This window comes from Mesoplodon bidens (assembly GCF_964165515.1).
Source record: "Mesoplodon bidens genome assembly, chromosome: 4".
Lineage (NCBI taxonomy): Eukaryota > Metazoa > Chordata > Mammalia > Artiodactyla > Ziphiidae > Mesoplodon > Mesoplodon bidens.
This window is the reverse complement of record NC_138160.1, coordinates 13,376,568-13,403,770: the sequence shown is the minus strand read 5'-3', so window position 1 is coordinate 13,403,770 and position 27,203 is coordinate 13,376,568. Positions and strand designations below refer to the sequence as shown.

The following is a 27,203-nucleotide window of genomic DNA, read 5'->3' as shown; positions in this document are numbered from 1 at the left end:
TTGGGAATGACCCCACACCATGGACATCTATCTGTCAGTGGCGTGGAGTGAATTTTCTGCCCTGTTTAGGCTCATGGCTCAAGTCCAGTTGGTAAATTGTATTGCTCAAATATTTTCTTATGTGTACTGATTTTTTTTTCCTGCTTATTCTATCAGTTACTGAGAGATGTGTGCTGTCAACATCCATAATTATGATATGGATTGGTAGTTCTCCTTTTAATTCTGCTAGTATTTGTTTCATATGGTTTAAAGCCATGTTGTTAGGTGTATACAATTTAAGATTGTTATGTGTTTCTGTTGAAAATCTTATTTTATCAGTAAGAGCGCTCCGTCTTTTCCTGTAATAGACCTTAGGTCTGAGTCTACCCGGTTTGACACTAATAAAGCCACAGCAGCCTCTGTTGGCTGGAGTTTGCCAAGTATATTTTTCTCCATTTTTTTTTTTTACATTCAGCCTGTGTCTTTTTATTTAAAGTGTGTCTCTTATAAACAGCATATAGGTTGCTTCTCATTCAGCATGACAATCTTTATCTTTTCGTCGCAGTGATTGGTCTAGGTGTTAGCTTCCTAAGACTACCATAACAAATCACCACAGACGAAATGACTTAAAACAACAGAAATTTATTCTCTCAAAGGCATGGATACTAGAAGTCCAAAATAAGGTGTCAGCAGGGCCACACTTCCTTGGAAGGCTCTAGGGAAGAACGCTTCTTCGCCTGTTCTATCTTCTTAGGGTTGCGATAATTCTTGCTGTTCCTTGGCTTGTGGCAGAATAATGCCAATCTTTGCTTCTGTTGGCCTTTCCTGTACAGAAAGAAAACAAAACAAAAAAACAAAAAAACCTCTGTCTCTGGGTTTTCAGGTGTGTCCTACTGCTACTATGCTCCATGACCTTCATTTTAATCTTTTTGGCTGGTCAAGTTTTTCTCCCTGCCCACAACTCTCCAGCCCCCTCACCAGTGTTGTCCATATAAAGGACCAATCAGCTCAAGCACTATTCCTCTGATCAAACACCTACAAAACTATTTTACAGACGCTGACGGTCTCTAAAGTGGGAAGTTTATGATCATTGTGGCTCTGTTAGCAAAGGAAAAAGGTGAGTAAGTAATATCTGCTGCGTAGGCAAACAACAGTATCTGTCTGCAATAATCACATACAGAATAAAAGTCAAACTCTTTGGTCTGGTTTTCAAAGCGCCCTCCCCCCACCATCTTGTCTTCAACCTAACTCTCCAAGGCTCATCACTAGGATCCCTACATCCCATCTGCCCACGTGACCCCCGTGGAAAAAGCCTGGGCTTTCAGGCACATACTGTTTCATTGTTCAGGAATGCACTCCTCTATATCTTTTTTTTTTTTTAAACATCTTTATTGGATTATAGTTGCTTTACAATGGTGTGTTAGTTTCTGCTTTATAACAAAGTGAATCAGTTATACATATACATATGTCCCCATATCTCTTCCCTCTTGCGTCTCCCTCCCTCCCACCCTCCCTATCCCTCACCCAGGTGGTCACAAAGCACCGAGCTGATCTCCCTGTGCTATGCACTCCTCTATATCTTGACGTGCCCTAATGACTAAGGTAGTAAATGTTTGGCCGTCCTCTTCCTAGGCGCCATCCCTGAAGGCTCAGTGCAAATAGCACACATTCCATGAAGCTACCCTTCAAGCCCCTGCTCAGAGAAACTTCCCCTTCTCCCTTCCTCTGTATCTCTCTCCAGCACATCACCATTTTCTATCTTTCTGCACACACACATCTTACATTCCCATCTAGACTGTAAGCACCTTAAGAATAGAGACTCTGTCTTACTTATCATGTTGCCAAATCTAAAACACTTTCCTGGGAGATAGACGCTGAGGGTATTGGCTTGGTTTACTCAACAGAGAGATCCACCCACATGCAAAATCTATGGACACTTCAATCCCACCCTCACCCAACAAATCAATAAAGACATCAGATACATTTTGGCTCAATTTTGGGGTCAGGTCTCACATGGGGAAGGAATATTCCAGAACCACTCTCTCCTTTGCTAGCCAGAAGTCTCTGTCTCCTTATAATTATTGAAAATTTCACAGATGTGAAATGCCACCAGATTTGATTCTTAATCATGGCTAATGTCAACAATAGCTGGATCAGAAAAAAATCAAGTATACAACAGATATAATAAATATAATATCAATACATAATACAACATTATATGATATATAATACAACAGACATAATAAACCCATTCTATAGCAAGATAGCTCCAGGTGTTCTCATCATATACAGTCTGTCTGATGTTGCTCTGATGCTTGTTACCTCATAACGGTGGCTTTTTAACTTTGAAGCTACTTAGCGATGAGGGGTAGTTTTACTATCGGGATAGTGAATTCTGCTCACCTGGAAAGTGTGTCAAGGGTTTATTGGGTCATGACTCACTGAGGGGACAATAAAAATGAGGTCCACCACACACCAAGCCCTTTCTGGAGTTATGGTGCATGCCTAATTGTGTCTTGTATTCTGTGATCTACTGCTTTACACATGGATATTCTTTTTGTAGTCGTGGGTACCAGATCAATTCTGTTAGGTAGGGCTGAATATTGTGAAGTGTGGGTAAGGAGAGGATTATAATTACCTGTATTTATCCTGTCAGTCATTCTAATCACCAGACGATGATATGAACACAGTGAGATTGTAATAAAATTTGAACACATGATCCTGCATGAATTAGAGAAACTATAAAAATTCCAGCAGCTCGTCTGATACTTCCATGTAGAAACTGGACCATTTCTGATATATCATGGGAGTTTTGTTGGCTGTGTTTATTTCGATTTGGGATTTTGCTTTAAGATAGATTAATAAGTAAAATCCGAACTCCCCATTCTTTTACCTTCGCTCTGTGTATTTGTTCAACATTATTCTGGGGGTGCCCATTATTCGAGAACTGCTCTCCCTAGCGCTGACCCCTCAACCACACACCCCTGGCCTCCCTGGGCAGTCCCTGTTCCCATCCCTCTCCTCACCCGCCTAGCTAGAAATTCTGGTTCCTGACTCTCAGTCTATAGAAATGTGTGCTCTCCAAGCACCTCAGAGAGTGCCCACTTAGGGAATTCCCTGGCAGTCCAGTGGTTAAGACTCTGCACTTCCCCTGCAGTGGGCACAGGTTCGATCCCTGGTTTGGGAACTAAGATCTCTCATGCCTTGCTGCACGGCCAAAAAAAAAAAAAAGACTGCCCGCTTAAAAAGAACTCTTTTTTTTTTTTTTTTTTTTTAAGGCTGCGTTGGCTATTCATTGCTTAGCGTGGGCTTTCTCTAGTTGTGGCAAGTCGGGGCTACTCTTCATTGCAGTGTGCAGGCTTCTCATTGCATTGGCTTACCTCGTTGCAGAGCACGGGCTCTAGGCATGCAGGCATCAGTAGTTGCAGCACGTGGGCTCAGTAGTTGTGGCTCGCAGGTTTAGCTGCTCTGCGGCATGTGGGATATCTTCCCGGACCAGGGCTTGAACCTGTGTCCCCTGCATTGGCAGGTGGATTCTTAACCACTGTGTCACCAGCGAAGTCCCTGAATGGAACTCTAAAAGATAAAGCCTGCAATCATTTTGTTCAAATTGAAGGGGTGTTCCTTTCATGGATTTGTGGTCTTATTATTATCAACAGCTGCCCAGAGTCAGTGAGCCATGGTGGGAAAAAGGATATTCATGAGCAGGAAATTTTATTACAATCTCAAAATCACCCATTAAAGGGACGTGACTATTTGCCCTCAAGTAGAAGCTCTGTTGTTGATTGTTTCTTAACTTTCTCTAGAGCAGTCATTCCCAGATTTGGGGATTTCACAGAAATAACTTTTTTAAAAAAATAGGATTTCAACTCAGTATGATTGGTCTATTTTTCCAAGTAAGAATGTTAAAAAATAATAATAACTACCGATTATTCTTGCCATTATCATGCGAAAGGAAGATCACTTGAATATCAGAAAAGAATGGACACGGTCCCATCATGAAGGCAGTTCTTCAATTAAATAAATTTAATTTTATGTTCATATTTTCCTACTATCAAAAACTGGTGAATCTTTGGTCCTGAGCTGGAACTGGCCCATGGACCAGCACTCCGAAGCCATGACTCTGGATGTTGACATGTCTGGTCAAAGCTATGATTAGCCACCTAAACTTTGCAGGTCATGGTAAACATAAAGTTCACTGTGGGTGCATTTATTCATTCGGTCATTCCAAAGCAGTTAGAAAGAACTTGGACCATGGAGCCAGGCATACCTTCAACCAAGGCCCAACTCCACCACTTGCCAACTAGGTGACTTTAGGTATGTCCCTTAACTTTTCTAAGCTTCCATTCTCACATCTACAAAAGGGAGGGACAGCAAAATTCACCCAGTTGTTAAGAGGATTAAGTGAGGATTAGCAAAGGGTCTTTGTTTCAACAAACCAGTCATTTGCTAGAACTGGAGTTGTCTATAACATGCCAGACGTTGTTCAAGACCTCTATGACACAGAGTCAAAAGTCACCATCTTTTCCTTCAAGGAGTTTATAGTTTAAGGAGGGGGACTCACAAAAGGAGGGCCAGATTCAATGAAACCAGTGCTAAAATAGAGACCAAAGCTTGGAAGCCAGGGGGGCTTGTAGAGGTTTGAGAGAACAAAGAAAAGAGAAGAGGAGGTGGAGTCAGAGCAAAATCTTAAGGCATATACAATTAAAACAAAGCAAAAGAATTATTAGGCTCTTGGATGAGAACTAGACTGACCTGTAGTGCTAGACCTGAAATGTGCAAATTAAAGCCTAGAGGACAAAAAAGCATGTTTATTATTCAGCATGTTTATTGGTTGAAGAATTGGCTCATCAAAACAGTAATTTCCCTCTGTCTTACTGTCTCCATCCTGTTTGGGTTGCCCTAAGAAGATTGTTCTCTGCCAATTCGGACCTGAAGAAGATGAATTTTCAGTGAAAAAGGAAAGAGAAGTTACAGCTGCTAGTTTTCGGGAAATCCTGAGCGTAGATCTTTTGAGAAGACCAGAGTATTCGAGTGACTGAATCCCAGGGTGTTGCCTCACCCCTTGCTACTCTAAGTGTGGTCCTCCACCCAGCAGTATCTGTATCACCTGGGAACTTGCTGGAAATGCAGAATTTCAGGCCCCAGCCAAGAGCAGCTGAATGAAAGACTGCATTTCATTGTATATATGTACCACATCTTCTTTATCCATTCCTGTGTTGAATTGGAAGATTGGGATTGACATATACACACTACTATATATAAAATAGATAACTAATAAGGACCTACTATATAGCATAGGGAACTCTACTCAATACTCTGTAATGGCCTATATGGGAAAAGAATATAAAAAAGAGTGGATATATGTATATGTATAACTGATTCACTTTGCTGTACAGCAGAAATTAACACAGCATTGTAAATCAACTATACTCCAATAAAATTTTTTTTAAAAAGAGGCTGCATTTCCACAAGCTCCCCAGGGGATGGGTAACTATTGTACATGAAGGTTTGAGATGTGCTACCCTAGCCTAATTCTTGGTGAAAAAAAGATGATCACTGGACCGGAAGTGACCAGCATTAAAACCCCTCTGCTGACTTGGATTGACTTTGCTCTCATTTCTTGGCATTCATTCCTCAGCTCTATGCATTAAAGAATAATAGTTGTGGATCAAAGAGCAGGGCTACCCCAGAGGCGTGTGACTTATACCTGCCCAATTATCTTAAATGTAAGATGATTGAAGATACGTTGAAGTTTAATAACATTTACTTGAATGTATGCCCATGGTCTTATTTATATTCCCAAACAACTTACAACTGTTTTTTTGTTTTGTTTTATTTTATTTTATTTATTTTTTGTTTTGCGGTACGCGGGCCTCTCACTGCTGTGGCCTCTCCCGTTGCGGAGCACAGGCTCCGGACGTGCAGGCCCAGCGGCCACGGCTCACGGGCCCAGCCGCTCCGCGGCATGTGGGATCCTCCCGGACCGGGGCACCAACCCGTGTCCCCTGCATCGGCAGGCGGACTCTCAACCACTGCGCCACCAGGGAAGCCCCCTTGTTTCATTTTTTACACAGGAGAAAACTAGAGCTCAGAGACATTAGACAGCTTGCTGGGTCCACACACACGTCCTCAGGTTTCAAGACCAGGGCTCCTCCCTGAAGCCCAGCAGCCCATCATCTGCTCCAGCTGAGAAGATGGTCCCACCTGGACCAGTCGCAATGCCTTTCCAGTCCCGTGACCAGCAGCCCCGTTCAGTCCACAGCTCTGAGTTGCCAACCAAGTCCACTGTTTGCTTCTTTCAGTTCATGGACAGCCACCGGAAGCCTAGCTCTGGGTCCCCTAATTAGCTAGCTTGGAAACATCTCAAGTAGTCTCCTAGTCCTGCGGGCCAGGACTAGTGCATTCATCTTTGTATTCCTCACAAGCCAACCTGATGCTTCAAGGAGATGAACTGGGTAGATAAGAGTGACTACCAAAGGCTTCCTAAGGAACAGATGAGAAAATCTCCCATGACCTCTGGGCAGGGACTGAGTCAGTGAATCGGAAACATCTTGTGGGAACAGAGACCCTGAACAGACCAGCTGGCCAAGGCAGGATACGAGGAACCAGACCCCGGCTCTCTCCTCACCCCATAGCTGGGGGCTCCAAGGGTACAAGCTGAATGCTGAATGCATCAGGAAGGGCAAACAGGCAGCATGGCTTGGCCTGGAGAGAAGGGGGGTGTGGCCACTCGTAGAATCATCTAGGCTTGTGCTGGGGACTTGAAACTTGACAGCTCTTTTGATCTTCTCAGTGCTATGCTGAGGTCAGTATTACAACTCACATTTCACAAATGAAGAGACAGAAACCAAGCTAAATAAACTGCCAAGGTCCCACAGCCAGCAAGCGGCAGAATGAGTGTCAGCCCAGCTGGGTCTGATCCAGAGCACATTCTCTTTCTGCGGGATTTGGATCCCTGCAAGGAAGGATTGCAAAGTGAGCATCCTCTCCTTTCTCTCTCTTGTGCTTCTGGAAACTTCTTGCACATATTTGTTATATTCTCTTGAATGTGGTGTTGTGCGCAAACTTACAAAAGTGGACATCACAGGGAAGACTACATCCTAGGCCTCTGATTCCTTCCCACCACTTTAGGCTCTAACACTGGGTAGAGAGTTTTGGAGAGCCTCCAAAAATGTACATCCAAATCCTAAGCCCCAGAACCTGTGACTGTGACCTTGTTTGCAGAAACGGGTCTTTGCTGGGCCCTAAATCCAAGGACAGTGTCTTTATGAGAAAAAGGCAAAGGGAGGTTTGAGACACAGGAGTCTCGAAGGAGAAGCCACGTGAAGACAAAGGCAGAGATGAGATTCATGCTGCCACGTGCCAGGGAATGCCTCAGCCTCCAGCAGCGGGAAGAGGTAAGGAAGGAATCTGCCCTAGAGCAGGGCCTGGCCAACACCTAGCTTTCCAATTTCAGGCCTCTAGAACTGCGAGAGAGTAAATTCCTGTCGTTTTAAGCCCCCCAGTTTGTGGTGATTTGTTATGGCAGCCACAGGAAACTAATTCACACTGAAACAAAGGATCTTTCGTTTTGTGACTGTCGTCCACAAACTGTACTGCTGCGTAGAGCCTTTTAAAACTTACCTACTCTAAATCTATGCGATTTTGCATGGGAAGACCCAGATTTGAAAATCTAGGTTCAGAGCATTCCTGATTTTAAGAATATACAGTCAGGACTTCTCTGGTGGTGCAGTGGTTGAGAGTCCACCTGCCGATGCAGGGGACACGGGTTCGTGCCCCGGTCTGGGAGGATCCCACATGCCGCGGAGCGGCTGGGCCCGTGGGCCATGGCCGCTGAGCCTGCGCGTCCGGAGCCTGTGCTCCGCAACAGGAGAGGCCACAACAGTGAGAGGCCCGCGTACTGGAAAAAAAAAAAAAAAAGAATATACAGTCAGAAAATAATATATATAAAGTAGGGCAGTGCCTCAGCCACTTTTTTCTCAAAAGACATTAATGCCCTTTCATGCAAAATATTTTGTAGTCGATAGATAACATTATGTAGGGATGAGGGTTACTTATGCTATTTCTATAGTATCCTAATTAACTTTTCTTAAATGGGCATTAAGCATAAAATACAGGAAATGAAAAAGGAACACACAGAAAGAGCCTAGACTTCACCCACAAATCTGTTATGTAGCCTGCAATCTGTCAGAAAAGCCTGCAAATCCCCCACGGTTTTTTGGTATAAACACTTTCTATTTTGAGCCTCTTTTCCCCTTCGCTTTCACGCTAATACATTTTTAAAGCAATCATGAGCCCCAAACCTAGACAGGCTTCTCTCAAATGCTCTACATTATCCTCCCTCTGTCCTCATTTTGAGTCATTCTCTCTGAAGATCCTGCAATAATCTGTCTTCCTCCAAATGGAGTTGAGAAAGGTTTCCTCCCTGGAGCACTGTTTACCTGGGAGGTGAGGTTAAAAAGCCCAGGACTCATCAACTGGAAGTAGAGAAGGGAATGTGTGTCTCCAGGGTAGCCCTAGGGAGCCTCTGGGTTTACTGGGTTTAATGTGCCTTGGCTCCATCTCTGACTGTGTGGCCCCCGGCAAGTTACTGGGCCTCTCTGAGCCTTGGCTTCCTCATAGGTAAAGTGTGAATAAAAACAGTGCCCACCACCTAAGATTTCGTGATGAATGAAATACAAGTTGCTCAACCCTGTGGTCAATTCTGTTTCCATCTCATTCAACTGATTCGTGCACTTGACATAGGGGGTCACTTTCTTGATTTACTGTCACAATAAGCACTCCTGGTCTTCCTCCTTCCCGTCTGGACTCTGCCCAGTATGTACCCCTTTTCTTTTTCTTTTTTTAATTAATTAATTATTTTATTTATTTATTTTTGGCTGCATTGGGTCTTTGTTGCTGCACGTGGGCTTTCTCTAGCTGCAGAGAGCGGGGGCTACTCTTTGTGGTGGTGTGCGGGCTTCTCATTGCAGCAGCTTCTCTTGTTGCAGAGCATGGGCTCTAGGCACGTGGGCTTCAGTAGTTGTGACACGTGGGCTCAGTAGTTGTGGCTCGCGGGCTCTAGAGCACAGGCTCAGTCGTTGTGGCATGTGGGCTTAGTTGCTCTGTGGCATGTGGGATCTTCCTGGACCAGGGCTTGAACCCGTGTCCCCTGCATTGGCAGGCAGATTCCTAACCGCTGAGCCACCAGGGAAGCCATTTTCTATGCATGAATGCTGGAGTGCCTTGGACCTCTTATCTTCTCACTCCCTTGTTGGCCTCATCCGGGACCGTGACTTCACAAAGCCCTTTTTTGCTGATGACACCCGAATCTAAAGGTCCAGCCTCCCCTCTGAGCCCCTGACTAACTTCGTCACTCAGGTCTCTCTCTGATGTCACCGGATGTGCAAGAAGCATCACAAAGTTTGATGCTTTGTGTCTGCACCAAACTCTTAATCTGCGTGTCCGGAGCGGCTCCTCTTCCCCAGCTGCCCATGTTGGTAAGTGGTACCACTAGTTTGGCTCAAGTCAAAACATGCCTCTCCTCTTGTTCTCACCACACATCACAATCCATCAACAAATATGTCCATCATAACTTCAGAGTATTTCCAGAATCCACCACTTCTCACCTCCTCCAATTTTAGGTCATGGCTGCAAGCCATCACCATCTCCCTCCTAGATAATTGCAGTAGCTTCCTAACTGGGCTCCCTGCTCCCATCCCTACCCCCAGTGCAGCCTTTTCTCCACTAAACAAGCAGTGTAATTCCTTTCAAACCTATGTCAAAACATGTCCCTGCTCAATAATCTCCAAGGGTTTCCCCATTCCACTTGAATCCCGAGCTGCCCCATGGACCTCATCCCCAACCTCTCTTCTCCTTCCTTCCCTCCTGGGAAGCCATGCCCTTTCCAGGATCAGGGTACTGCTGTTCCCTCTGCCTGGGATGCAGACAGATACCTACTTGACAGAGCAACCTCCCCGGTCACCCTCTGTCACACTTCATCCCGTGCTCAGGTTTATTTTTCTTCTAAGGACTCAGCTACTTTGCATTATATGTGTATCTGTTGGTCAGCTATCTCCCTACCTGAATGTAAGCTGTAGGAGAGTAAGGACTTTGTTGCATGCATTGCTGTATCCTTGGTACCTAGAACACTACTGGGCACATTAATAACTTCTGAACAACTGAATAAAGAAATGAATAAGTGAATGCATGAATGAATCAATGAACGAGGTTCTACATATAAAGCCCTAAGCATAGCATGGTGTGTCGTATGTAATTCATAAATACTACCTGCTGCTGTGCTTGTTCTTTTTATTTTTAATTATTATTTGTTTAGGTGCTTTACACACCCTGCCTTTCCTCCTGGCCCTTCGACTTTTTAGACTTCCCCCTGCCATGCCCAAATCTCTCCATTGGAACCTAAGAACAGTCAGAAGACAGTGATGGAGATTAGCACCATGGCAAGAAAAAAATGCCAATGGCCAACCCTCTTCTATGGTCACAGAGTTTGCTTCTGCCAGATACACAGATAAGGCAGATGGTTGGACTAAACTGTCTTCAGGTATGGCCATCAGATGCCCTGGATGCAGTTTTGGGCAGCCTCAGTCCCAATAATGTGTCCTGTCCTTTCCACATACCAGCTAAAACGTAAATATTTCTGCCTCCAAATTACACCTCCCAGACTGACTTTGAAAAGCAGCGCAAAATAGTATTGGGCATTCAGAAAACACAGCCAATCTTTCCTTTAATGACTCTTGTGTTGTTCTGGAGATTGTACAAATTTAAATATGGGGAATTTTGTGGGGAAAAGTTAGGTAAACCCTGGGAAACGCAAACCATATAAACTCGTCCTCGAGTTTGTATGGTTTGCATATAAACTGTGTATAACAGTTTATATGGCAACTGTTATATAAATAGATCTACATCCAATCTGACTTGTTATTCATCTACACATATTTTTGAGCTTTGGGCCACATATTCTGTGTGGACATGTCAAGGAGAGGTGAGCACACATGCAACAAACACATCCTTGTAAACACACCTGAAAAAAAGGCTTAGCAGGGTCCTTGGGAACGCTTGGGGCAAAGACAAGATGCTTTTCTTTACTGCTGGGCTGAGGCCTTGAGTAAGCAGCTTCCCTGGCCTGGTAGGCAGCCGACTCACCTGAGATAAGGCCTGTCAGGGACTCCTGTTCTGTGCAGACCCCCTGGCGCCTGCAGCTGATGAGGCTAGCTATAGCGTCAAGCTCACATCAAACACCCACCTGTGGCCCCAGCTCTGGACGGAATTGGAAAATTACTAACCCAAAGGCCAAGAGGACTCTATCTAGGTCCAGGGCCACCAGAGTCCCCATCCTCCCTGAGGGCAAAACACTCTTTTGGAGACAAACTGGCAGGATTCTTAGATAGAAGGAGACAAAACCACTGACTTGGGAAAACCAGACCCTCTCTGGAGGAGCTACCTCCTTGAAGACTCAACTGGAACTTTCTTGGGTGGGGCAGTTCACCCCCCCAAATAAACAACTCAGCAGTTCTCCTCCACCCAAAACCAGTGTCTCTGTGAACTGCCCCGGTCACTGCCTCTAACCTCGGGCCGGGCCCTAGAGCTACTCCCGAAGCTAGTCTTTCCTTCAGCGCAGGGATCACACCCTGGCCTGTCCTGCTTCCTGGCCTGCCACGGACCTGGCCCTGCCTGCGTGATGCCCTACCTCAGGCCAACAGGGGCCTGCTTCATAAGCAGTCCCTAACTCAGTCCACCTCAGGCGGCAACCCTGGCTCAAACCCTCCACGGATGTGGTCAAACTAGAAGCAAAAGAGAACAGTAGCTGGGAGAAAATCAGAGACCTAAAGTCCGATGTCCACCATTTTCAGCTGTGCAGACAAAGCAGGACCACCCCGTGGATAGCTATGGGTGTTTTTCTGTGTTTTAATTTCCTGGCAACAAGGTAATGGGTCCAAGGGTCCAAGGACTCAGTCCTACCAGGCCAGCTCCCTGGTAGAGAAGGGACACCCCTGAATTCTTCTTCCCATGCTCAAGCTGCTCTCAGGGTCTCCAGGGGCCAGACAGCTGGTCTTTCCCAGCCCTCTCCTAGTCAGTGGGCACTGTAGCTTCATGGATGTTTATCTCCTGGGCAAAGCCCATCCTACAAAAAGAGAGACTTGTGATAGGCTACATAACGGTATCCAAGGATACCTACTGCCTGGAACCTGAGGACAACACCTACTATGGCAAAAGGGTGGCTATTGCTTTCTATGGCAAAGGTGAGATTGTCCACAAATCGTAGACCGCAATTCTGCAGGGAGCAGCTGGACAGGACCTTGAGCTGTCTTCTGTTGGGGAAGGAGAGTATACATCTGCAGTTGTAACTAGAAGATTGGGCCTTGTTAGGCAGAGGCATCTTTGAAGAATCATAAGTATGGGATGATGCGTATAGGTGTTACGTAGCCAGGGGCAGGGGGCCAAGTGCTGGATGCCTGCTGAGTTTCCTGCCAGCTCCTCCTCTCTGGGGTTCCCAGTAGTCACTGGGGACAACAGGATCCCATCCCCTGACTCCCCCGATTAAAGCAGGGTAAGCACCTGACCCAAGCTGGCCCACTCAGGGTCCCTTCTGTTGAAATACAGCAGCAAAAGGGGCCCTGAATCCCTTTTGGGACTGGGAACAAAAAGAACCTGATGACTGAGCTCAAGAGCTGTGGTTGTACACTTCCTAATCACTACATGGACCAGAAAGGCAGAGGATGAGAGGGGAGAGATGGGAAGGAGGGAAGGAGGGAGAGAAGAGAGAGAAATCGTGGTTAGAGATGCAGAGAGAACCCTAATGATGTTCAGCCCCTTGTTCCAGGTCCTTCCTGCGGCTGGGTTCTGCCGGGATACACCTATATCTTCATAATAAATCCTTCTTTTCAGCTTTGGCTAGTTTAAGCTGATTTTTCTTACATTTAACCAATATACCTTCTCATAGATCAGCTATGAACAAGTAATGTAATTCATACGATAAGTACAGTACTTTGCAAAGGACGCAGCATATAGAGAGGCTACTTGTGCAATTATTACCAAGGCAGCCCCTGTCACTGCTCTAGCTGATGACCTTGCCTCCAGCTTTGGGAAACCCTGACTGCCTACTGTCTCTTCTCACAAGCCCGAGACACAGGCCTTGCTCCCAAGCCATCCCTCCTTTCCCCGTTTCTGAGAAACCAGCAGCACTACCTCCAGGGGTCCATTCATTGCCTTTTCTCTTTTTAACCTAAAGCACGGGGGTAGTACACAATTGGACTAAATAATCTGTAAAATCCCTTGCAGTTTTGCTATCGTGTGATTCTGAGTTACTTTAACAATCCACACAACTCTACTGACCATTCAGACTACAAACTAGTGTAAACAGTCTGAATCAGGAGATGTGTTCAGAATCTCATGGTTTGCTTGTAAAAAAGGCAGGACTACCCCTGCTCTTCAGTCTGAATGCCAAGCTCTAGGTGAGGGCTGAGATTCTACATTGTAAGCATACAACATTTAAAAGGCCAGGGCATGGGGATAAATATCTTTTAAGTCATGCATGTCTGGGTTGAGTACCAACCTTGCTGCTTATTAGTTCTGAGAACTTAGACAATTTGCTGAACTTTTGTGTTCATGCTTCCATTGCATAAAAAGAAGGGGGTAATAGTAGCAAATGTATAGAATTACTTTGAGGATGAAATAAGGTGATGTAGGTTCCTTAAAAAAACTAAAAATAGAACTACCATATGACCCAACAATCCCACTACTGGGCATATACCCTGAGAAAACCATAATTCAAAAAGACTCATGTGGGGCTTCCCTGGTGGCGCAGTGGTTGAGAGTCCGCCTGCCGAGGCAGGGGACACGGGTTCGTGCCCTGGTTCGGGAAGATCCCACAGGCCGTGGAGCGGCTGGGCCCGTGAGCCATGGCCGCTGAGCCTGCGTGTCCGGAGCCTATGCTCTGCAACGGTAGAGGTCACAACAGTGAGAGGCCTGCGTACCAGTAAAAAAAAAAAAAAAAAAAAAAAAAAAAAAGACTCATGCTCATGTACCACAATGTTCATTGCAGCTCTATTTACAGTAGCCAGGACACGGAAGCAACCTAAGTGTCCATTGACAGATGAATGGATAAAGAAGATGTGGCACATATAGACAATGGAATATTACTCAGCCATAAAAAGAAACAAAATTGTTATTTGTAGTGAGGTGGATGGACCTAGAGTCTGTCATAGAGTGAAGTAATTCAGAAAGAGAAAAACAAATACCGTAGGCTAACACATATATATGGAATCTAAAAAATAAAAAAGGTTCTGAAAAACCTAGGGGCAGGACAGAAATAAAGACGCAGACATAGAGAATGGACTTGAGGACACGGGGAGGGGGAAGGGTAAGCTGGGACGAAGTGAGAGGGTGGCATTGACATATATACACTACCAAATGTAAAATAGATAGCTAGTGGGAAGCAGCTGCATAGCACAGGGAGATCAGCTCAGTGCTTTGTGACCACCTAGAGGGGTGGGATAGGGAGGGTGGGAGGGAAACGCAAGAGGGAGGAGATATGGGGATATATGTATATGTATGGCTGATTCACTTTGTTATAAAGCAGAAACTAACACACCATTGTAGAGCAATTATACTCCAATAAAGATGTTAAAAAAATAATAATAATATGATGTATGTAAAGAATCTAGTATAGTGGCTGGCCTACAGAAAGATGATAATTTAGCTATGACTTGTAATATAGCAAATAGAAGACTCTACCAAATTCTAAAGCACATTAATTGGATTGATTTAATATTCAAGCATAAATTGCAAACTTCCTTATCCAGCCCTTCTTTATGAGATGGCCAACTGTATTGTTGAAAGCAGTATGCAACTGTGTATTTATTTGCATGCTTATTTGTTTAATAGCTGCTCCAGGAAAGAAGGGATTATGTTTTATTTTGTTTTAATGTACACATATACTTTAAAGTAGGTTTATCAAGACATAATTTATATAAATAAAATTCACCCTTTTTAGGTGGACAGTTCTCTGAGTTATGGAACCACAACCACAGTCAAAATATAGACTATTTCCATCACCCCAAAAAGTTCCCTGGTAGTACCACCTTGTAGGCAATCCCTTCAGCTCCCCAGCTACTGGCAACAACTGGTCCTATTTTTGTCCCTACAATTTTGTGTTTTCCATAATGTCACTTAAATTGTATTATACAGACTCTGGCTTCTTTTGCTTCTATTTGAGATTCATCCATATTGTAGCATGCATCAGTGTTTTGTTCTTTTAATTGCTGAGTAATATTCCACGTATGGATATATCACAATTTATCCATTCCCCAGCTGATGGTCATTTGGGTTTTGTGCAGTAGTTGGTAATTATGAATAAAGACTGTTATAAACATTCACATGCAGGTCTTTTTCTGGACATATACTTTCATTTCTCTTGGGTAAATACCTAGAAGTGGGATCACTGGGGTGTTTGATAAGTGTATATTTAAGTTCTTAAGAAACTCTCGAACTGTTTTCCAAAGCGGTTGTACCATTTTGCATTCCCACCAGCAGTGCAATGTATGAGAGTCCCATTTGCTCTGTATCCTCACCAGCACTTGGTGACATTAGGTGTTTGTTTGTTCTTAATTTTAGCCATTCTTATAGGTATTTTGTGGTTTTCATGTGCATTTCTCTAGTGGTTAATGGAGAGTCTTTTCATGTGTTTATTTGCCTTCCTTACATCTTCTTTAATGAGGCAGTTTTTCAAATCTTTGCCCATTCTTGAATTGTTTAATTGGGTTATATGAATTTCTATTATTGTGTTTTGAAAGTATATATATAATATTATATTCATATATATATGTGTATATATGTATATATATTCATTCTGGATACAAGCCCTTTATCAGATATATGTTTTGTAAATATTTTTTCCCAATCTGTGGCTAGTATTAATTTTCTTAACCATAGCTTTTGAAGAGAAGTTTTAAACTGTGAAGTCCAATTTAGGACTTTTTTGCATATGGTTTGTGCTTTTGATATGTATCTAAGAAATCCTGGCCTAACTTAAGGTCACAGAGACTTTCTCTTATGTTTTTGTCTAGAACTATTGTAGTTATTACTTTAATCTGTAATCTATTTTTAGTTAATTTGTATATATGACATGAATTATATACAAAAGAATGAAGGGTTATTGTTTTGCCTATGGATGTCTGATTGTCTCAATATTTGTTGAGAATACTACTCTTTCTCCATTTAATTGCGCTGGCAATTTTTTGTGAAAAAATCAATTGACTGTATATGTGAGGTCCTATTTCTGACTCTCTATTCTATTCCATTGACTTGTATATCTATTTCACCAGAGCCACACTGTGATGATACGGTAGCTTTATAGTAAGTCTTGAAATCAGGTAAAATGAGTCTTCCAGTTTTTTTTTGTTGTTGTTTTAATTTTTAAATTTTATTTTTTTTATACAGCAGGTTCTTATTAGTCATCCATTTTATACACATCAGTGTATACATGTCAATCCCAATCGCCCAATTCACCACCCGCTGCCACTTTCTCCCCTTGGTGTCCATACGTTTGTTCTCTGCATCTGTGTCTCAATTTCTGCCCTGCAAACCACTTCATCTGTACCGTTCTTCTAGGTTCCACATATATGCGTTAATATGTGATATTTGTTTTCCTCTTTCTAACTTACTTCACTCTCTATGACAGTCTCTAGATCCATCCACGTCTCAACAAATGACCCAATTTCGTTCCATTATATGGCTGAGTAATATTCCATTGTAAATATGTACCACATCTTCTTTATCCATTCGTCTGTTGATGGGCATTTAGGTTGCTTCCATGACCTGGCTATTGTAAATAGTGCTGCAATGAACATTGGGGTGCATGTGTCTTTTTGAATTATGGTTTTCTCTGGGTATATGCCCAGTAGTGGGATTGCTGGATCACATGGTAATTCTATTTTTAGTTTTTTTAAGGAACCTCCATACTGTTCTCCATAGTGGCTGTATCAATTTACATTCCCACCAATAGTGCAAGAGGGTTCCCTTTTCTCCACACCCTCTCCAGCATTTGTTGCTTGTAGATTTTCTGATGATGCCCATTCTAACTGGTGTGAGGTGATACCTCATTGTACTTTTGATTTGCATTTCTCTAATAATTAGTGATGTTGAGCAGCTTTTCATGTGCTTCTTGGCCATCTGTATGTCTTCTTTAGAGAAATGTCTATTTTGGTCTTCTGCCCAGTTTTGGATTCGGTTGTTTGTTTTTTTAATATTGAGCTGCATCACCTGTTTATATACTTTGGAGATTAATCCTTTGTCTCTTGATTCATTTGTAAATATTTTCTCCCATTCTGAGGGTTGTCTTTTTGTCTTATTTATGGTTTCCTTTGCTGTGCAAAAGCTTTGAAGTTTCATTAGCTCCCATTTGTTTATTTTTGTTTTTATTTCCATTACTCTAGCAGGTGGATCAAAAAAGATCTTGCTGTGATTTATGTCAAAGAGTGTTCTTCCTATGTTTTCCTAAGGGTTTCCTATAAAACCTAAGGGTTTTATAGTGCCTGGTCTTACATTTAGGTCTGTAATCCATTTTGAGTTTATTTTTGTGTATGATGTTAGGGAGTGTTCTAATTTCATTCTTTTACATGTAGTTGTCCAGTTCTCCCAGCACCACTTATTGAAGAGACTGTCTTTTCTCCATTGTATACCCTTGCCTCCTTTGTCATAGATTAGTTGACAATAGGTGCATGGGTTTATCTCTGGGCTTTCTATCTTGTTCCATTGATCTATGTTTCTGTTTTTGTGCCAGTACCATATTGGCTTAATTACTGTAGCTTTATAGTATAGTCTGAAGTCAGGGAGCCTGTTTCTTCCAGCTCCGTTTTTTCCCCTCAAGACTGCTTTGGATATTTGGGGTCTTTTTTTGTCTCCATACAAATTTTAAGATTTTTTTTTTCTAGTTCCATAAAAAACACCATTGGTAATTTGATAGGGATTGCATTGAATCTGTAGATTGCTTTGGGTAGTAGAGTCATTTTCACAATACTGATTCTTCCAATTCAAGAACATGGTACATCTCTCCATCTGTTGGTATCATCTTTAATTTCTTTCATCAATATCTTATAGTTTTCTGCATACTGGTCTTTGGTCTCCCTAGGTAGGTTTATTCCTAGCTATTTTATTCTTTTTGTTGCAATGGTAAAAGGGAGTGTTTCCTTAATTTCTCTTTCAGATTTTTCATCATTAGTGTATAGGAATGCAAGAGATTTCTGGGCATTAATTTTGCATCCTGCAACTTTACCAAATTCATTGATTAGCTCTAGTAGTTTTCTGGTAGCATCTTTAGGATTCTCCATGTAGAGTATCATGTCATCTGCAAACAGTGACAGTTTCACTTCTTCTTTTCTGATTTGGATTCCTTTTATTTCTTTTTCTTCTCTGATTGCTGTGGCTAAAGCTTCCAGAACTATGCTGAATAATAGTGGTGAGAGTCGGCAACCTTGTCTTGTTCCTGATCTTATTGGAAATGGTTTCAGTTTTTCACCACTGAGAATGATGTTGGCCATGGGTTTGTCATATATGGCTTTTATTATGTTGAGGTAAGTTCCCTCTATGCCTACTTTTTGGAGAGTTTGTATCATAAAGCTGTGTTGGATTTTGTCGAAAGCTTTTTCTGCATCTATTGAGATTATCATATGGTTTTTCTCCTTCAGTTTGTTAACGTGGTGTATCATTGATTGATTTGCATATATTGAAGAATCCTTGCATCCCTGGGATAAATCCCACTTGATCATGGTGTATGATCCTTTTAATGTGTTGTTGGATTCTGTTTGCTAGTATTTTGTTGAGGATTTTTGCATCTATCTTTCTGTGAATGTTGTCTTTGTTCCACAGGCTGCAGGATTGTAGTTCTTGCTTCTGCTGTCTGCCTTCTGGTGGATGAGGCTATCTAAGAGGTTTGTGCAAGTTTCCTGTTGGGAGGGACTGGTGATAGGTAGAGCTGACTGTTGCTCTGGTGGGCAGAGCTCAGTAAAACTTTAATCTGCTTCACTGCTGATGGGTGGGTCTGGGTTCCCTCCCTGTTGGTTGTTTGGCCCGAGGCAACCCAACACTGGAGCCTACCTGGGCTCTTTGGTGGGGCTAATGGCAGACTCTGGGAGGGCTCACACCAAGGAGTACTTCCCAGAACTTCTGCTGCCAGTGTCCTTGTCCCCACAGTGAGCCACAGCCACCCCCTTCCTCTGCAGGAGGCCTTCCAACACTAGTAGGTAGGTCTGGTTCAGTCTCCCCTAGGGTCACTGCTCCTTCCCCTGGGTCCCGATGTGCACACTACTTTGTGTGCGCCCTCCAAGAGTGGAGTCTCTGTTTCCCCCAGTCCTGTCGAAGTCCTGCAATCACATCCCAGTAGCCTTCAAAGTCTGATTCTCTAGGAATTCCTCCTCCCATTGCCAGACCCCCAGGTTGGGAAGCCTGACGTGGGGCTCAGAACCTTCACTCCAGTGGGTGGAATTCTGTGGTATAAGTGTTCTCCAGTCTGTGAGTCACCCACCCAGCAGTTATTTGATTTGATTTCACTGTGATTGCACCCCTCCTACCATCTCATTGTGGCTTCTCCTTTGTCTTTGGATGTGGGGTATCTTTTTTGGTGAATTCCAGTGTCTTCCTGTTGATGATTTTCCAGCAGCTAGTTGTGATTCTGGTGTTCTCACAAGAGGGAGTGAGAGCTCGTCCTTCTACTCCACCATCTTGGTTCAGGGTCAGGCGAGTCTTCCAGTTTTGTTCTTTTTCAAAATTGTTTTGGCTATTCTCAGTTCTGTGCTTTTTCTTTTTCCAAAGGATTTTGATTGGGATTCTGTTTAGTCTATAGACCAATTTAGGGAGAACTGATATCTTAATAATACTGAGGCTTCTGAGACATTCACACATCACAGCTCTCCATTTATTTAGGTCATCTTTGAATTCCTAATGTTTTGTAGATTTCAGCAGAACGTGCACATTTTGGGACTTCCCTGGTGGTGCAGTGGTTGGGAATCTGCCTGCCAATGCAGGGGACATGGGTTCCATCCCTGGTCCAGGAAGATCCCACATGCCACAGACCAACTAAGCCCATGTGCCACAACTACTGAGCCTGCACTCTAGAGCTCGAGAGCCACAACTACTGAGCCTGCATGCCACAACCACTGAAGCCTGAATGTCTAGAACCCATGCTCCACAACAAGAGAAGCCATGGCAATGAGAAGCCCGTGTACTGCAATGAAGAGTAGCCCCTGCTTGACAAAACTAGAGAAAGTACGCGTGGAGAAACGAAGATCCAATGCAGCCAAATAAATAAATAAAAACATGCATGTGTTTTGTTAGCTCTATCCCTAAGTATTTCATGGATTTTAAATGACAGCTTTTTAAATTTCTATTTCCAGTTTTTCAGTGCTAGTATACATAAATACAATTCATTATTGTACATTGACTTTTTGTTCTGTGACCTTGGTAAGCAAACTCACATATTCTTTCTGGCAGCTTTCTTACAGAATCTCTGGTATTTTCTACATAAACTATTTCATCTTTTGTGAATAAAAAATTATTTTTTCTTTCCAATGTGTACGTCGTTAATTTGTTTTACTTGCCTGATTGCATTGGCTAGGTCCTCCAGCGTGGTGTTGAATAGGAGTGAGAGAGCACATCTTGCATTGTTCCCAGCCTTAGGGGGATCATGTTTGTTTTGTTCAGTACTATATACCCAGCACCCTGCACCATGTCTAGCACACAGTAGACACTCCAAAGAAGTTGCTGAATGAATTAAAACAAAGTTAATTGATCTATATAGAGATTAAAATGACATCAGTTATGTTAACCTCTTGTCCAACCAGTCTATCTACTGAGTCACAAGCAAAATCATGTAAATAAGTAGTAGGATACCATTTTGAAATCAGGAACATTTTCAAGGATAAAAATGCTCTGGTGGAGGTAGAGGAACTTAGGGATGACCTATGTACTTAATGTGAAGATGACTGTGCACTACTTGTTTGCCTGATTAATTAATCAAATAATACCTACTCTACCATAATTAGTAACACTGCAAAGGAAAAACAGATTTGATTAAAATGCAATAACAATTAAAAAGTGTTGTTTGCCTACCTCTTCTCTTGGATGGTAAAGTCTGAGAAGCTGGAAAATCTGATTTCTATTTATATCACCCAAATGCTAAGGATGTCCAGTCAGTATTAACTGTATAACAGAAAGGATAATACACTTGTCAACTTGGAAGTTAAACATAAAAAAAGCTTATGGAAAACTCAATTCAAAATGTGTTATTTAATGTCTATTGTTGTCCTGGGGTGCAGGTGAGAAGTAAGAGGGTGAAACCAGATGAAATAACACCTTAAATAGTTCCCAGCCTCAGGAAAGTTAATATTTTGTGGCCGATGTCAGACTTACAAACTAGAAGTAAAGACTAATGCAGTTCTCATTCTGATTGTCAAAATATAAAACAGAAGAGAAATTATCAAAGTGAGCTAGAATTACACAGGATATCTTTGTGAGATATTTTAATGATATTTTTAAAGTGCTTTTAAAAGTAAATAGACCTTGGATAGGTTGTGAGAATAAAAAGTTAAGCTTTATTAAATGTATTTATAGGCATACCTTGGAGATAGTTTGGGTTCGGTTTCAGGCCACTACCATAAAGCGAATATTGCAATAAAGTGAGTCACACAAATTTTTTGGTTTCCAAGGACATATAAAAGTTATGTTTACACTACACTGTAGTCTATTAAGTGTTCAATAGCATTATGTCTAAAAGAACAATGTACATACCTTAATTGAAAAATACTTCATTGCTAAAATATGCTATCATCTGAGTCTTCAGCTAGTTGTAGTGGTAACATCAAAGATCACTGATCACAGATCACCATAACAAATATAATAAGAATGAAAAAGTCTGAAATATTTGGAGAGTTACCAAAATGTGACACAGAGACAGGAAATGAGCAAATGCTGTTGAAAAAATGGCACTGATAGACTTGCTTGACACAGGGTTGCCATAAATCTTCAGTTTGTAAAAAAAAAAAAAAAGCAATATCTGTGAGGCACAATAAAGCAAAAGGCAATCAAATGAGGAATGCTTATAATTACAGACATTTTATGTTATCCTGGTCATTAAAAAAAAAAAAAAGCAAGAGCAGAAGTTGGAGAAAGAGAAAAAAGGGAAATGAAAAGTAGCTACATTTTCATCTGTTCCATCCTCCATTCCATTCTATTCATTAAGATTTGCCAGACCTAAGGTTTGAGGAGTCAGGGTGAATTACATACACACTTACCTTGTATGTTTCACCATAAGGAGCCAAATATAAGTCAGCAAGTCATCAAATGCTCACCTATATGTAGAATCCTGAAAGTCAGGTGGTGGTGGTGGTGATGGTGTTTTGAGTGGCAGGAGCAGAATCCGTCCCAAAACTTACTTTTGTTTTTTAGGTCACTTTTCAGATGTAGGAGTAAGTTACCAGTTACCAATACACGATGCCATCAGGTTACATAACTGACCTGGCAAGGGGCTCCCCGAATGTTTTATTCCCTAGCAATTAAAGAAAAATCAACATTTATAAAATGCATAAGGCATACACCTGTACTCTGATTAAAGCTGCCTCAAATCCTCTTCTCAGAATAAAAGAGGAATAAACAAACAAAAAAATGCATGAGATTTATCTATCCGCTGTCCATAATTATTTTCTTTTGATTTAATTTTATGTTTCAACATGTAAAACATAAATGTTTCCAAAGCCAAAATTAGATAATAAGGTACATTCAGAGAAATTCTTCTTCTGTCCTTATTCCACGCTGGTCTCTTTCTTCTTCCCCCATAGATAAACATTTGAATAATTTTTATTTATACTTCCAGTGTGTCTTTTCACAAATATAAGTAAATACACAGAGGCACACAGAGTCATAGTCATATTTCGCTCCCTTTTTACCCCCCAAATAGCATACCATTTCACGGTTTGCCACCTTGCTTTTTTCAAAATATTCTGCAGATCACGCCATACTAGGATGTAGAAATCTCCGTTCCTCTTTACAGCACAACATTTTGAAGCATCTGTGTGGTCCCTTTAAAAATATTATTAAAGAATTTATTAAAATTGAGAACTATGACTCTTTTTTAAAAACTTTATTGAAGTATAGTTGATTTACAATGTTGTGTTTAATTTCTGCTGTACAGCAAAGTGACTCAGTTATATATATATATATATATATATTCTTTTTCATATTCTTTTCCATTGTGGTTTATCACAGGATATTGATTACAGTTCCCTGTGCTGTACAGTAGGACCTTGTTTATCCATCCTGCATATAATAGTTTTTATCTGCTAATTCCAAACTCCCAATCCATCTCTCTCCCACCCCCCGTCCTCTTGGCAACCACAAGTCTGGAGAACTAGAACTCTTGACAGAACTGAACTAGCAAATTCTAGCTTATCTACAGCAAATGTTCGATTTCAGGATAATTTACCCATGCCACTCACCTCCTACCTCCAACTGTTGAGATATGCTGAGAGTATAAACTTGGGTTTGATAATTAGGCCGAGCAAATTATAACTAGGCTTTGGGCTGGAATGACACAGAGAGGGCAAAAGTAAAACTTGCAGTTTGGGGGAAGGAAACAACTTCTCTTTTTGTTCTCTGGAAGCCTGGATGTGGGCAGAAATCATGACTTCATGAACTAGGACAATATTTATAGGAACACAATTAAGTAATCTAGAATCAGAAGCTCCCCCTCACTGCATTCACAGTGAGCCACGTAGTAACACTTCACTAGGCCCAGATGTAGGGCCACAAGGCTTGAACTTATATCTCGTCTACTCTATCTTACTGATCATTTCAAAACTGGACACCAACATCTGGGACTAAACCTTCCATAAAAACTATCTGTTAGGGCTTCCCTGGTGGCGCAGTGGTTGGGAGTCCGCCTGCCGATGCAGGGGACGCGGGTTCGTGCCCCGGTCCGGAAGGATCCCACATGCCACAGAGCAGCTGGGCCCGTGAGCCATGGCCGCCGAGCCTGCGCGTCCGGAGCCTGTGCTCCGCAACGGGAGAGGCCACAACAGTGAGAGGCCCGCATACCGCAAAAATAACAACAACAAAACAAAACAAAACAAAAAATACCTATCTGTTAAATAAGTTGGTTATACTAAATACATGATATGGGATAATTCTGTGTGACCAGTGTAGATAATTCTATGAAGTCAATCTTACACAAATCTTTATGGCAACTGCTTCCAGACCAAGTCCATTGCTATGTTTCCAATTTGATCCCATTGGGCTCCTCAAATCAAGAACACTGAGTTGTAGAGTTCTAGAATTGGATAATCTTAAACATGACCTTTTATTCTGTCCTTTGAAGCAGAAGCTCCTTGAGGGTAACTTGAACATATTCATTTATGATCAATTACAGAAAAAAGTAAATCAGACACATATGTAACTTTTAGTTTCTCTTTTCACATTAGCATCTTCAAAACTTAGCATTAATAATTTTAGGCATCAAAATCATAGTATATTGCTAGTCATCTATGAAATTGTTTGGGGAAGAGTAATTTTTTCCATGCTCTGAAATCAATGCTAACTTGTACTTCTAAGGAAGTTTTGTAAATATTTTTTAAAACTCTCTTTTTCTTTTTATAAACTTATATAGGCCCATTGTGTTAAATACTGAAAAGTATAAATGAAAATAACACTATGCAGCTGTAACTAACCACTGTTAATAGTTGACCATATTCTTTTCCAGCACTTTTTCCTATAGGTACATAATTTTTTCTTACACTGTTGAATATAAAGTCTGTAGATCTTGTGATGGTCTTTGGCTGAAAACAATCAAACCTAAACTAAAAACTTTAGATACAAAACTTCCTTAGAAGTACAAGTTAGCACTGATTTCAGAGCATGGAAAAAATTACTCTTCCCCAAACAATTTCATAGATACCCTCTGAAAGACAACACTCTCTGAATCTAATTTAAATGACTTTGTGATCTCTTCTTGGCTTCCAGGTAATTTAGAAAACTTCCTATTCATTACCATCACCTGTATTATGGAGTTATCTTTTCAAACAACTGCTAAGTTAAAAAGAGGAAGAGAGAGAGAGAAAGGTCAAAAACTCCCTTTGAAATCTATCAGATTTTTAAACTTTGACAGAAAAAAAAGTAATTAATTGTTCCATCCAGTTCCACTATTGCCATAGTGTGATTGAAATGCAAAGCCCTTTCAAACCTAAAGAGTGCTCTTTGCCATAATCAAAGATGACACTATTAAATCATTTATTTTAAAAAAGCACACTTAGAATACTCAGACAAGGATGATGACCTCTCATTGATTCCCTGGAACTTTCTCACCGTTCCTTCTTAAGACCAAGGTGTGCATTTGTATCAGCACCAGCAATGCGGCTGGTGCTTGTCCAGGGACCAACCAAAGCAAACCGGGCTTGCTGAAGGTCTATTGAGAACCTCATCAACCCCACATTCTAGACAAAGGTCAGTGTAATGAGATTGCTTTAAGTAAAACTGCTAATCGACAGAATGGATAAACCATAAGATGATATTTGCTCTAGAAAAAAACACCTTCCCTGAGAATTCCTTTAAATAATAGGCTGTCTCGGTATATTTAAAACAAGATCCAACTATATTAAAACACACCTCTCAGGAACTTGCTGTTGAGGAGAGTCCTGTACCCAAGAACTTCCTGTTTTGCTGGGACATCTCTTAAATAATACTATTTGACATATCTAACACAATAAATAATTACCAGAATTTCATTTTAATTATAGGGCATGTAATTTGAGGTTACATCAGAGCTACGAGGTAAATTGCTTCCTATTTCTCAAGGCCTTGCTCTGTTTGGAATTTTAAAAGGTCTTTTAAAGGCATAAAATATAGAAAACATTTAATATTTTCTAATAATTGTGAAATACCTGAACCCAGGAGGTGGAGATCTCATGCTTACTATGAAGACAACTTTTACACTGCGAAATGTGAGGTAATAGGCTCGTTCCTGGGTGCACACTTTATTACTTTTAATAATAAATTAACTTATGCTCAGTAAACTTTAAAAGATGCGTTGTGAGGGGGCAGTGCAAAATAATATAAGCAGGACAGGCTACATAACTTGCCGACCCCTCCTTCAAAAATCATTAATTTCCAGAGGCAGAACATTAAACCGGGCACAGCTCCTTCTAAGTCCTGGGACTTTTGCGAGCCTCCAGGTCACACACCGGTGAATCCAGACCTGCACACGAGGCCTTCTTTCACCCTCCTTTTAGGTACAATGATTTTCACGCACTCTCTCCCTTCTTGAGGCGCTTTTTTTTTCGCGGCCTCGACCCTCTGGTCACAGCGCGCTGGGCCAGAGATGCATGCTGGCTTTGCTGCCTGCCGTACTGTTCTTAAGTTTAGGTAAAACACTCAGCATGGCTATTATTAACCCTGAAATCACTGGGGCAGGTATTGTAAAACAGATTTTTCTTTCTCTTTCTATATTGAAAAGAGACTTTTCGAGTTTGGTTGTTCTTGCTTACAATAGCGGTGCATTGAGGAGAATCTCAGTTCACAGTAGGCAGAGTCCGCTGGAGGCAGGTCTGGGTACCCCGAAGGCCGGCCGGCCCAGCCTGGAAGCCTGCGGGGACGGTCCGCGAGGCTCTCCTCGCATTTACCTCCGGGATATGGTCCCCGTCGCCCCTGGACACCCTGAGAGAGATGCTCCTTTTCTCGGTCTCTCGCGCCCGCCAAGAGCGACGCCTCCATCTCTCCCGGGCCCCCAGCTGTCCAGGTGGGCCCCAAGAAGGTCCCCTCCGGGAGTGGCCTCCTCCTCACGTCCCCGCCTGCCTCGAGGCGGCCACCCGGGGATGGGGGCTGGCGCGGTGCCCGCCAGGCGGGCAGTGCGAGCTTCCCAAACCCGCTCCCTCCCGGCCCCTGCGCGCCCCATCCCTCCTCGCGCATCCGCGCTTACTTCGCCGGCCCTGGCGGCCAGTCTCCCACACGCCCCGGCCGGTCCCCGGACAGCGCGCGGACCCCAGGCCCGGGCCCCGCGGGGCTCGGGCGACAGGGCTCGGCCAGGGAGCCCGAGATGCCCCGGGGCCTTCGGATCGCTGGGTGCGCCCGCCCCTCAGGCTCCCCGAGCGGTGCCCTCGGGCCTCGGGCCACGCGCCGCCCCCGGCCCGCTTCCCCAGCAACGTCGCGCCGCCACCCCTCGGTCGACAAGGGAAACCGCAGTGAGT

General features: G+C 42.6%; 1 protein-coding gene across 8 annotated transcripts; it reads right to left on the bottom strand.

Moving 5' to 3' along the window:
- Positions 1–515: 515 nt before the first annotated feature.
- LOC308616958 (uncharacterized protein) lies at positions 516–27,203 on the bottom strand. 8 transcript variants are annotated; one of them, XR_014015773.1, is made up of 5 exons: positions 26,505–27,203; positions 22,933–23,049; positions 21,085–21,174; positions 3,360–3,555; positions 516–804 (listed from the first exon to the last, which is right to left on the bottom strand). XR_014015773.1 is itself a non-coding variant. In XM_081233533.1 (3 exons), exons 1-3 carry the CDS (start codon positions 26,909–26,911, stop codon positions 666–668), a joined length of 528 nt encoding a protein of 175 aa, XP_081089659.1. In that variant the 5' UTR covers positions 26,912–27,203; the 3' UTR covers positions 516–665. The 8 variants fall into 8 exon arrangements, 2 of the variants coding, with proteins under 2 accessions (XP_081089659.1, XP_081089660.1); XR_014015774.1 differs by lacking the exon at positions 3,360–3,555; XR_014015775.1 differs by lacking the exon at positions 3,360–3,555 and having other exon boundaries at positions 26,640–27,203.

Coding starts and splice junctions, on each gene's coding strand:
- LOC308616958 (XM_081233533.1), bottom strand. CDS start 26,911: ATGGGGCGCGCAGGGGCCGGGAGGGAGCGGGTTTGGGAAGCTCGCACT. Junction 23,050..26,639: donor ACGGGGACCATATCCCGGAG/GTAAATGCGAGG, acceptor ATATTTTTAAAG/GGACCACACAGATGCTTCAA. Junction 805..22,932: donor AGGTGGCAAACCGTGAAATG/GTATGCTATTTG, acceptor CTTTCTGTACAG/GAAAGGCCAACAGAAGCAAA.